This window comes from Schistocerca serialis, chromosome 5, assembly GCF_023864345.2.
Source record: "Schistocerca serialis cubense isolate TAMUIC-IGC-003099 chromosome 5, iqSchSeri2.2, whole genome shotgun sequence".
Taxonomy (NCBI): Eukaryota; Metazoa; Arthropoda; class Insecta; order Orthoptera; family Acrididae; genus Schistocerca; species Schistocerca serialis.
Window position 1 is genome coordinate 230,714,378 of NC_064642.1, and position 13,532 is coordinate 230,727,909.

At 45.5% G+C, this 13,532-nt stretch overlaps 1 protein-coding gene across 2 annotated transcripts in view; it reads left to right on the plus strand.

Annotated features, from left to right (window-relative positions):
- The window catches only part of LOC126481539 (probable cytochrome P450 301a1, mitochondrial), a 138,103-nt gene that overhangs the window by 76,012 nt on the left and 48,559 nt on the right, over nucleotides 1-13,532 (plus strand). For both annotated transcript variants that reach the window (XM_050105353.1, XM_050105354.1), the window contains one exon: nucleotides 6,990-7,191. In XM_050105353.1, the coding sequence (XP_049961310.1) occupies nucleotides 6,990-7,191 (202 nt within the window). The remainder of the gene's footprint in view (nucleotides 1-6,989; nucleotides 7,192-13,532) is intronic.

Below are 13,532 nucleotides of genomic sequence, written 5' to 3' on the forward strand. Positions count from 1 at the left end.
CCGTCCCCACCCTTTTCAACCACCTCAGCACACTACTTCGACCATAACTCTGTGTCTCCCATCAGCCTCCCTCACATCAAGTTTACACATCTTTCACCAAAAATTTCATTTTAATGTATGGAATTTCACCTTAACAAGCATATCATGTTACACACAATTCATTGGTTCGAGCCTCATAGACGCACGTCTTTCACGCATTGCGTTATAAATCCCTCACAATTCATTTTCATCTACATCCCCATGCTCATATCTTCAGCTTTTTGTTTTCTATTTTGACGATTTATGTCCCCATTTTTCTAATCTATACTGTCAATGTTCCACTCGTAAGTAGCCGTGGTCTCCTGACCTTCATTTCTTACATATTCCATCCTCACAATCGCATTCAGCACATCAACACGCTTCATTCGAACCCAAACTCGATAAGGTAGAGTCAATTTTGTATGAATTCATCTAAGCGATATGCAAATCTAATAAGTAAATCGCAAGTGCCCACCGAGGTTGAAAAAGTCGAGGCTGGCGCACACAACATGATGGCCACAGGAATTTTCATTCTAGGGAGGCGGCCAGGCCCTGGAAGTTCCGTCCCTTTAGAGGGGTGGGTCGGCGCACACCTACTTCGGCTGAAGCGACCACCCAGAGAGATGACAGCTTTTGCCAGAGCGAAGGGGTAACGACCCCCATGTTCGACTTAAAAGCAAATTCTGCTACATTGTGTGGGAGCGCCCAGAAGACGCATTTTTTTCATGGACAGACTGCATAATTATGGGGAGTTCTCACAGGAGGACAGTATACGACTAACGGAGATGCTACAGATTTCCGAATTGGTCGACTTAAACGAAACGTCGCTCTCCTGTTTAACAGAGCAATGCTAATTGGCGGAATATTTCTGATGCAAAGAGCCAGAGGAGGAGGGAAGACAGTGAATGATATACCCTTGCAACTTTTCCAGAAAAAGGAGCCGTTCTGTTGTCGATCTTGGAGTGGGAACACGTAACGACAGCGAGTGCGCTCTTATATGTAAGCAAAGAGCGAGGATCAAAGTCTCTCCTCAGTACTTCACTTGGAGAGCACCTCTGTCATTAGCAAATTGGAGTGATACTCTATACTGAGTCCCTCGCGATTAAGCGTTGTTCGCTGTGTTGGCCGCCACACTTATTGTGCAGTGTGAACACAGACAGAGTACTAATTAAACGCCCTCGAGCGAATATTGAGTGGCATCGTGGTGGACTGGTTATCTGACCGGTGTACCACGCCACGACAAGGGGCGGAGAGGAGTCCTTGACTTCATCAAGGCGTAGGGAGAGTTTGATTGCTGATCAATCCAGATAGAAAGAGATAATTCAGTTATTTGTCAACAGCGAGCGACGCAGACAGCAGTCGTCCCAGCTCACGGTATTGTGCTCTACAGCGTATGCGAGCCCCATCTGTCCTCCATAACAGTACACTCCATTACATTTCTCACGCGACAGCCTTGACCGTACCTAGAAAAGTTATTCAAGTTGCGTACGCTGGCTCACAGCCACTCTGCCGAGTAAATAACATTCTTAAAGAAAATGGAGAAAAGAACCTTTCCATACTTTGTAAATAATAGCATTCCTATCCATAAGAGGCAATCTACTGTTCCTTAAAGAACCTGGAATTTTATTAATTTATAAGAAAAAGTTTCACTAGATTTCTCAGAAATTTTTGCAATAAATAATATTGTTCGTTCGTTTAATGTTTTTCTTACACTAACTAGCAATACTCCAGTGCCCAAGTATTCCACTATTTACGTAAGAATATACACTACTGGCTATTAAAATTGCTACACCACGAAGATAACATGCTACAGGCGCGAAATTTAACCGAACAGGAAGAAGATGATGTCATATGCAAATGATTAGCTTTTCAGAGCATTCACACAAGGTTGGCGCCGGTGGCGACACCTACAACGTGCTGAGATGATTCCAACCGATATCTCATACACAAACAGCAGTCGACCGGCGTTGCCTGGTGAAACGTTGTTGTGATGCCTCGTGTAAGGAGGAGAAATGCGTACCATCACGTTTCCGACTTTGATCAAGGTCGGATTGTAGCCTATCGCGATTGCGGATAATCGTATCGCGATATTGCTCCTCGCGTTGGTCGAGATCCAATGACTGTTAGCAGAATATGGAATCGGTGGGTTCAGGGGTGTAATACGGAACGCCGTGCTGGATCCCAACGGCCTCGTATCACTCGCAGTCGAGGTGACAGGCATCTTATCCGCATGGCTGTAACGGATCGTGCAGCCACATCTCGATCCCTGAGTAAACAGATGGGGACGTTTGCAAGACGACAACCATCTGCACGAACAGTTCGACGACGTTCGCAGCAGCATGGACTATCAGCTCGGAGACCATGGCTGCGGTTACCCTTGACGCTGCATCACAGACAGGAGCGCCTGCGATGGTGTACTCAACGACGAACCTGGGTGCACGAATGGCAAAACGTCATTTTTTCGGATGAATCCAGGTTCTGTTTACAGCATCATGATGTTCGCATCCGTGTTTGGCGACATCGCGATGAACGCACATTGGAAGCGTGTATTCGTCATCGCCACACTGGCGTATCACCCAGCGTGATGGTATGGGATGCCATTGGTTACACGTCTCGGTCACCTCTTGTTTGTATTGAAGGCACTTTGAACAATGGACGTTACATTTCAGATGTGTTACGATCCGTGCCTCTACCCTTCATTCGATCCTTGCGAAACCCTACATTTCAGCAGGATAATGCACGACTGCATGTTGCAGGTCCTGTACGGGCCCTTCTGGATACAGAAAATGTTCGACTGCTGCCCTGGCCAGCACATTCTCCAGATCTCTCACCAATTAAAAACGTCTGGTCAATGGTGGCCGAGCAACTGGCTCGTCACAATACGCCAGTCACTACTCTTGATGAAATGTGGTATCATGTTGAAGCTGCATGGGCAGCTGTACCTACACACGCCATCCAAGCGCTGTTTGACTCAATGCCCAGGCGTATCAAGGCCGTTATTACGGGTAGTGGTGGTTCTTCTGGGTACTGATTTGTCAGGATCTATGCACCCAAGTTGCGTGAAAATGTAGTCACATGTCAGTTCTAGTATTATATATCTGTCCAATTGATACCCGTTTATCATCTGCATTTCTTCTTGGTGTAGCAATTTTAATGGCCAGTAGTGTAGAATATTTTTGCGTCTTTTCCTTTCAGCGGGCGACTCGGGAAGATATTTGTTGCTGAATGTTTTTCAAGCATTTCTTGTTCGTACATTAGGAGCGTCTGTCTGACTTCTGTAGGAGTGTGAGGTGGAAATTGTTTCATGCAGGAGCCATTACGCAACTTGACAAAAATAAAACACATACACTGTACAATCTCTGCGCATATCTTATGTTGTATTATTAGGCACACACTTCACCCTACGTTAAAATCATTCTGAAAACATTGACAAGTGTGATTATTATAAGTAATTGTGGCATGTAAGGAAATAACGGGTCAGGTGCCAAAAAAGGGGAAAATTAGAGTTATCGGCTAAATTCCGCAGTAAATGCCAAGGTCAATAAAACATATTCTGACACGAGCGCCACAATAGCGGGAGAAAGTGTTTATAGTTGTCTAAAGATAGCATTCGTGTTTAAGATCAGACTTAATGTTCAATAAATTATTGTTTTCCAATTCTCTGTCAGTGGTTCAAATGGCTCTAAGCACTATGGGACTCAACACCTGAGTTCATCAGTCCCGTAGAACTTAGAACTACTTAAACCTAACTAACCTAAGGACTTCTCACACATCCACGCCTGAGGCAGGATTCGAACCTGCGGTCGCGCGGTCCAGACTGAAGTGCCTAGAACCACTCAGCCATCCCTGTTAGTGTCTTGGCGACGTGCGCTTGGATGAATTGTTGATAGTTGAAGTAGTTCTGTGGTTTATTTGCAACAATAGGACATTGCTGAAGTAATTATTAAATGCATATAATACATAATATTGCATAACGGAAAGAAAAATCCGCACTAGAACGGAGGAAGAGAGGTGAAGGTAGTGTTCACAGTAAAAGCGAGAAACTAGGCAGCGAAGGAAAGGAATATACTCGAAAGTGCAATTCTGTGGTACCAGCTAAAGAGGCTCCCGAGCACCTGGTAGACATTGACTGTCATTTTAACAATTATTATAAAGTTTGGAATCGACATAGGGAATTATAATGTATTTAAATCTGTTTACTTTATTACTGAAACGATTTTCATATCGACAAAAATCATCGTTGTGATTATGAGGTCATAGTTAACTACTTGCATTGAATCAGATCGTGATTTTGCTCGCATTCAGAGACAAAACAGGCTAACGGTGAGTAAAGTTCCAAAAGATTGAGTTAGCTTCATCTCTAAATCCACGCATGCCTTACCATTCACAGTGACTGGTACCTAGAAAGAGATTACTACGATTTTAAGTCAGCTGCTGAAAAATACACTCCTGGAAATGGAAAAAAGAACACATTGACACCGGCGTGTCAGACCCACCATACTTGCTCCGGACACTGCGAGAGGGCTGTACAAGCAATGATCACACGCACGGCACAGCGGACACACCAGGAACCGCGGTGTTGGCCGTCGAATGGCGCTAGCTGCGCAGCATTTGTGGACCGCCGCCGTCAGTGTCAGCCAGTTTGCCGTGGCATACGGAGCTCCATCGCAGTCTTTAACACTGGTAGCATGCCGCGACAGCGTGGACGTGAACCGTATGTGCAGTTGACGGACTATGAGCGAGGGCGTATAGTGGGCATGCGGGAGGCCGGGTGGACGTACCGCCGAATTGCTCAACACGTGGGGCGTGAAGTCTCCACAGTACATCGATGTTGTCGCCAGTGGTCGGCGGAAGGTGCACGTGCCCGTCGACCTGGCACCGGACCGCAGCGACGCACGGATGCACGCCATGACCGTAGGATCCTACGCAGTGCCGTAGGGGACCGCACCGCCACTTCCCAGCAAATTAGGGACACTGTCGCTCATGGGGTATCGGCGAGGACCATTCGCAACCGTCTACAAGAAGCTGGGCTACGGTCCCGCACACCGTTAGGCCGTCTTCCGCTCACGCCCCAACATCGTGCAGCCCGCCTCCAGTGGTGTCGCGACAGGCGTGAATGGAGGGACGAATGGAGACGTGTCGTCTTCAGCGATGAGAGTCGCTTCTGCCTTGGTGCCAATGATGGTCGTATGCGTGTTTGGCGCCGTGCAGGTGAGCGCCACAATCAGGACTGCATACGACCGAGGCACACAGGGCCAACACCCGGCATCATGGTGTGGGGAGCGATCTCCTACACTGGCCGTACACCACTGGTGATCGTCGAGGGGACACTGAATAGTGCACGGTACATCCAAACCGTCATCGAACCCATCGTTCTACCATTCCGAGACCGGCAAGGGAACTTGCTGTTCCAACAGGACAATGCACGTCCGCATGTATCAAGTGCCACCCAACGTGCTCTAGAAGGTGTAAGTCAAATACCCTGGCCAGCAAGATCTCCGGATCTGTCCCCCATTGAGCATGTTTGGGACTGGATGAAGCGTCGTCTCACGCAGTCTGCACGTCCAGCACGAACGCTGGTCCAACTGAGGCGCCAGGTGGAAATGGCATGGCAAGCCGTTCCACAGGACTACATCCAGCATCTCTACGATCGTCTCCATGGGAGAATAGCAGCCTGCATTGCTGCGAAAGGTGGATATACACTGTACTAGTGCCGACATTGTGCATGCTCTGTTGCCTGTGTCTATGTGCCTGTGGGTCTGTCAGTGTGATCATGTGATGTATCTGACCCCAGGAATGTGTCAATAAAGTTTCCCCTTCCTGGGACAATGAATTCACGGTGTTCTTATTTCAATTTCCAGGAGTGTATATGAATTTCACGTGTGCATAGAGCGCAGTGCATCAGACTTACTGCTGAACAGTTAGGGGTTTTGCAAGTTCGGTCAACTCTCGATGCAATTGAAGAAGTCAAACAAATTTGCATCTTGAAGAGGACTGTGAAATCTTCTGATGTTCAACAGACACAGCTGAAAACACTACACGGTGAACTTAGGTTGTCTCAAGAAAGGAAAAGTTAAAATGATTCCATTTGTAAAAAAAAAAGAAAAATGGGAGTAAATGGTTTTACAAGAACCTTGTGAAATGAGTGAAAATGGAGCACTTGTACCGTTATTTTGGTTGAAGCCATCTCATTTTCTTCAAATTTTGTGGCATTTTGATCTTAAACCTATTGACGTAGAATAAAAACACATATATAATATGAAAATTGTACAGTTTTTGTGTTTGTATTATGATCTCCAACTTTTACACTGCTGTTGTATAGCTGCTGTACACATTTTGTTGATTATCTCTAAACCAGATTTTTGGTGCTTGGCGCCGTATTTACTTACATTCCACAATTTACTTTGTGGCGCTGGACATTCGCGAATATCAGGCTGTACTGGGGATAACTGGTGCCCACATAAACATGGGATCCTGTAAGGCTACGTTCAGCACTTGTTCATGGTGCCCATGTCGACACTGCTGTCAATACTTACATCAGTAGAGCCGTCTTGAGTGGTATGCTGTTAGTTTCATTTTATGTGTTGTGTGACGTTAGATTCTTGTCTCGTTAGCGTTTTTCCTTTCCTTTTTTTTAACCAGAATCAAATGATGGTATATGTCGAGATCGATATTACTGTACGTGCTGCGCTATAAACCGGAAACTACATAAAAATTGCTATTAAAAGCTATGATGATAGGTGTAACCATAGGAACACTTATCTCGCCAATGCACCATAAATTTAAGGCTTTCCCCAAGAACGATTTTTGGTTGGTTTGCGAAAGGCAAGCGTCATGTAAGACTGCAATAATGTTTCCTGTAATACCTGCACATGTTCGGAACTGAATGTTTGTGGTTTTACCTTCATGTTGCCGGCACTCGATTACCATCGTGCTGCTTGACTTACGTAACAACAGCCATTTCCTTGCAGCCATTTCCCTGGTGGCCCTGGACACGCGCCTCGGCTGCCTGGATGGCAACCTGGCCCCAGATTCAGAACCTCAGCGGATGATCGAGGCGGCGCACACCGCGTTCGACTGCATGCACAAACTGGACGTGAGGCCCTCGCCCTGGAAGTACATCAGCACGCCCGCCTGGAGACGCATGGTCAAGGCGCAGGACTACTTCTATCAGTAAGTGAGTAGGCCTAAACTGCGCGCTTTGTACCAGCACTCAAGTTCGACATGGGAAACATGTTGCAATTACTCTAGACTAGAGGTTATAATGCCAGCCTGCCTTAAGTATAGTCGCCTGCTGAGATCAGTGTTCCTGTGTCAGTACCTAACCAATCCCTCAGTCATGTAGAGCCAAGGACGGTCGCAAAGTTAGTGAATTATTCGGTCACAGCAACTGCTTCTAGTATAGACTCAAAGGGAGACATTAACGCTACGCGTGTGAGTGGGAAGTAGGGGTGGCGATGGAGAGGGTCGGGGGGGGGGGGGGGGGCAAACGGAACAGTCAAGTGGGCAATTAACGCCCAGTCCAGTGCTTCGTCTCCTGTATACCATCTCTAGTGAGGCTTTTCCGTGCATGCTGGTGCATGGTGACCGTTAAAAAAATTACTGTTGCCTCTGCCATGCATAGGCCCTGATCTACTATAGGATCAGCACAGGTTCAAATGGCTCTGAGCACTATGGGACTTAACGTCTGAGGTCATCAGTCCCCTAGACTTACAATTACTTAAACCTAACTAACCTAAGGACATCACATACATCCATGCCGAGGCAGGATTCGAACCTGCGACCGCAGCGGTCGCGCGGCTCCCGACTGAAACGCCTAAACTCGCTCGGCCACACTGGCCGGCATCAGCAGAGGATATGCATGCTTGATGTTGTCTGTGGTGTCACCGCCAAACACCACACTTGCTAGGTGGTAGCCTTTAAATCGGCCGCGGTCCGTTAGTATACGTCGGACCCGTGTGTCGCCACTATCAGTGATTGCAGACCGAGCGCCGCCACACGGCAGGTCTAGAGAGACTCCCTAGCACTCGCCACAGTTGTACAACCGACTTTGCTAGCGATGGTTCACTGTATACAGACGCTCTCAATTGCAGAGACGACAGTTTAGCATAGCCTTCAGCTACGTCATTTGCTACGACCTAGCAAGGCGCCATATTCAGTTACCACGAATGTATTATGAACAGATAATATTGTGAATCATGTAACGACAAGAGCGACGTTCATCATTAATGGATTAAAGTTAATTATCAAACTAATTACGTCCGCTTTCTGAATTCTAATTCCTTGTCATGTTCCAGGCCTCACGTCAGTATAGTTCTTCCCTCCTCACGCCAGCCTGCGTGAGCTAAAACGCGTGCATTTCGGCCTCCTCTCGTAACACGGTGTTGGCTCTTCTGCCAACACTACATTGTCATATCTCTAGGATCGTGCACCCATTAACATGTTCCCGTCGAGAAAGTAGAGGACTAAGTCAATGAAAAAACATAAGGGCATACAAGAAATAGTGTTGCAGGGTCTTCCGTAGAGAAAAAGACTCTCCTAGACAATGTGATTGAGCGAGTGACGGAACTAAAGTATTGTGCCAAGTTTGTTATTACATCTTAAAAGAAAATATGTTTAAGATGTTATGACTTATTACTGTAGACTAGAGGTTATAATGCCTGCCTTCCTTAAGTATAGTCGCCTTCTGCGATCAGTGTTACTCTGTCAGTACCTACCCAATCCCTCGGCCATGCAGACCCAAGGACGGTAGCAAAGTTAGCAGAATTAGAAGAAGAAGAGGAAGGTGTAATTAGATGAATGACAAACACTAACCTCACTTAACGAAGGTTTAGTCAGCACTTGCACATACAAGAGCGCGGAGCGAACTGCCTCCGGCCAGAACACATACATTATACAGCTACAGACCTTTCCAGTACAATGATTCCTGATATTCGTGGATACGTCTAGAATGTACTCGAACCGAATACAGAAAGTAAAATTGGACAGTTCAGGCGAGTTTTGATCTCACGACCCTTCATGCAACATTTTAGTATCATAACCACCACAGTGCTATTCGATTTCTTCTGCGACAATATGTAAGGACCACTTCATTTAGGATCTGAGGCATTGACATTAGCATATCTGTATCTTTTTTTTTGTAAATATTTGATATGTCTTTTTCTTTTATGACATATTCTACAACCTTGAACATCAAATGGTTCAAATGGCTCTGAGCACTTAGGTCATCAGCCCCCCAGAACTTAGAGCTACTTAAACCTAACTAACCTAAGGACATCACACACATCCATGCCCGAGGCAGGATTCGAACCTGCGACCGTAGCAGTCCCGTTGTTCCGGACTGCAGCGCTAGAACCGCACGACCACCGCGGCCGGCCCTTGAACATCCTCCTACTATGGACCGAGGAGCGAAAAGTTGTAAATTCCTTTTCTTTGTTTTGTTACAGAACTTTCTCAATTATAGGCAGCTTAAAACCTAAGACAAAGGTACAATTTTTTTGGCCGTATCTTACCAGAAATTCTTCATGCGTTGGTTGATGGCCCGCCTCTGTTCGTTTGACATCACTCTCCTAGATTGTGAATTTCCTTCTGTGTTATAGAAGGAGCTCACAAACTTTATTTGGTAGGATTCAGATGAACACGTAAATCGATCAATGCTGAACAATGACTACATTTGTTCATGAATTCCACATGACATATACAGTACATTGCAACATTTATTGCAACTTGTATAACCACATGCCACTTTATATACATAAAATATAATTCTATGACTCAATGCACGTGGTCGACGAGTCCACGCATCCGTACACACACACACACACACACACACACACACACACACACACACACACACATGTTACTAAGCATGCTAGCGCACGCCGATAATCCGGCCGTATGAAGAGATAAACAAAAAACAATCTCACAACGACGTAACTGAAAACTCAAAGACTAATTGATAACCAGTCATTTATGAACAGGGTGTTCATTTTAACTGAAGACAATGAAATATATCGAAAACTATACATCGGATCCAAATAAAATTATAATTCCAATTTGTTTGTCTAGGAGGGGGACAGCCAATGACGCCACACTCGATTCGCCAACAACCCCGTACGAGAGTGGCACGGCACCGCAACTTTGAAATCTTCAGTGGAAGTTCCCGTTTTTGAAGCAGATTGCGGTTCTTCGGCAAAATCCACATACGTGTCGTCTGAAGAATTTTCTTCGTTTCACCTCATATGGCACGGTAATCGGAGGAACGAAAACTGGTACACAATCGTATTTTACGTGCTACTCAACGGCCCTTGAATATCCAATAGGACGTGGGACCCCATCTTCACGCTGAGAGGATAGGACAGGCCAGTATTTCGTAACTTCTAATTGGGAAACCCAATCGCAACGTTGTATTCCTTCGACTTACCGAACAGGGAACTACCCGACGCGCCACCGTGGCCATGCAGCGAACTACGGCATATCATAACAGGCAGTACACCGCGACGGGAGATCACCTATAGCGCAGACGTAGAACAGAGAGCGGCTCTAAACATTGCAATACTTGCGCAGTATTCATCGCCTATATACGTACACATCATCTAGACAACAGATGTGCAAGTGGACGATGAATGTTGCAACCACAAAACAAAAAATTGAAATGATCCTGATTTACGGAGAATGTAGGAGAAATGTTGAGGCTAATGTTGTCTTGTACGTCGAACGTTTTTCAGAGAAAGCTAGCTCTCGTTCGCCCTTCTAAGAGGTTTTTAACCTTTTTATGGTTACTGGCAGCGTATAAGAGCACGGTAATTACACAGTGATTCCGGTATGTCAGTAGGTAGCATTGTCACAATACTGTATTGTCATAAGTATCCTCCATACCACGCATCGCTGCGTTAAGAACTTCGTGACGCCGATTGTCATAACTCGGTAGTGTTTTGTGAATGGGCACTTCAACAAAGGCAAACGATTCCTCGTTCTTTGCCGAGGTACTAGCTGCGCGTGGTAGCCGTGCGGTTTAAAGCGCCTTGCCACGGTTCGCGCGGCTCCTCCCGTCGGAGGTTCGGGTCCTCCCTCGGGCATAGGTGTGTGCGTTGCTTTTAGCGTGAGTTAGTGTAAGTTCCATTAAGTAGTGTTTAACCCTAGGGGCCAATGACCTTTTGCAGTTTGGTTCCATAGGAACTTACCACAAATTTCGAAGGTACTATTTTATGATGAGTCTACATTCACAAACCATAACAGCGTTAACCGGCGTAACATGCATTGCTGGAGTGTAGACAGTCCCCACCAGTTATGGCAAGTTGACCACCTACGTCCTTGTCGGTTACGTGTAGTCTGGCATCATGCGGAACAAACTCATTGATCCATATTTAATGATGGCACGTTGAATGGACGAAAATATCGAACGTTTTTGTAAAAGAAACTATCGGTACTGCCGCAGGATGCTGTCCTGGACGTTCGACAACGTACGTGGTTTCAGCATGACGGTTCCCCAGCGCATTACACAATTGAAGCACAGGAAGTATTACACCGCGTTTACTCCTGTCGGTGGATCGGCAGAGGTAGCCCTATTAATTCGCCCGCTATGTCGCCGGATTTGGCGTCGCCGGATTTCTTTCTGTGAGGATATTTAAAAGATAAGGTGTAGCAGCAAGTGCCAACAGGCCATTGAGACATGGTCAACCGCATCAGAAACTCCTGTGCTAACATTACCACAGATATGCTCATGTCCTGAGTGCACTCATTTGGAACGGGGATCACTAAATGTACTGAAGTTGGCGGTACTGCGTTTGAATACTCACTCTAATTGGATATGTAGATTAGCGTTCGCCTCGAGCCACGGCCACAGTGGTGCGTCGAAATGTCGGAGGAATACAACTTTACGAATGGGGTTTCCAATTAGAATTTATGAAATACTGGCCTGTCCTACCTTCGCAGTATGGAGGTGTGGACCCAAGTCCCATTGAATATCCAAGGGCCATTGATTAGCAAGTCGTAAACTACGACTGTGTACCCACTTCTGTTCCTCCGATTACAGCGCCATCTCTGACGAAACGAAGAAAATTCTTCAGACATAATGTATGTAGATTTTGCCGTAGAGTCGTAATCTGCAATAAAAAATGGGATTTCCATTGAAGATTACAAAGCTGCTCCCCGTCACCCACGCACGGCTTCTGCTGGGGAGTTCAGTATGTTATCATTGGATGTCCCTCTCCGAGACAAACAAACTTAAATTATAACTTTTTCATCTGATGTGTAGTTTTCGAAATATTTCAATGTCTCCGGTTAAAATGAACACACTGTGCATAAATACAGATTGGTCCACTTAAAACGTTTGATCGAAAATGTCTCTTGTACAAAGGTAGATATTGGATAGCGACTTTCAGGTGTATGAGTGCAAGGCGGAGGGTCACGAAAGTAAGTACCTTGAGACATTCTAAACCGTAAGAAAATATAAGTTCCAATACAAACTTGCGGTTTTTTTAAATGGACGCCCCTTATTTGTTATGCAATCAGTGACATGAAGAATCACAAAAATGATGGAGTTAGTTTCATCGCAATACGTCAATTACATACGGAGAAATAGCAGAGCGAATTTGACGCCTGAAACAAACGAAATCGCCGCTATTGCACATCCGCAGATGCAAGCGTGATCCCCACATATCATTGCTTGTGGCAGGAAACCCTAATATTGCTTTCGACCCTCGTGATAACAGTTAAAGTAAGATTACGTACATCAATCACATCGCGATTATGAGCAACATAGGGTTCACGATTGAATGAGCCACCCTGTACATACGAGTAGAAATGGGAAAATTGTGTTTTTATATGTACCGGTATTTGAATGAAAATAAAACTACTAATACAAAAAAAATCAAAAGAAGAAGATCCCCTTATAGTAAAAGAAAACCACAAGTATCTCATAAAGATGCAAATACATATATACATACATACTTATCGGCGCACACAGACCCTGAAGACCATGCACCGACATTACACGTTCCTCCATAGATGGTGATCTTGTACGCTTTGTATCCACTATCCTCATGAACACCCAACTGCTGAAGGTGCTTCCGCGGTTCATCTTCCCATCACTTCCTTGGTCTTCCAACCGGACTAGTTCCATCAGGTTTTCTAGAAGCATAACTTTAGGCCGGCACATTTCTGGCCTATTTACAATGTGCCCTGCCAGGCTTATTCTCCGCCCTTTCATTTCCTGCACAGTGTTCGGTTGTTTCATTAGGTTGTACAGTTTTTGGTTCTTCTCTCAATCACAGATTGGTCCAAAGATCTTTCTCATGATTTTCCGTTCAAAGATCAGCAGGTCCTGTTCATCTTTTTTGTGGTGCTTAAAGTTACTGTCCCACATAATAACACCGGTTCTGTCACTGCACTATAGACATTAAGTTTGGTATTAATTGACAGATTTTTGAAGAAATTATCTGCTTCAGACTGATATAAACTTTGTTGTTGTTGTTGTGGTCTTCAGTCCTGAGACTGGTTTGATGCAGCTCTCC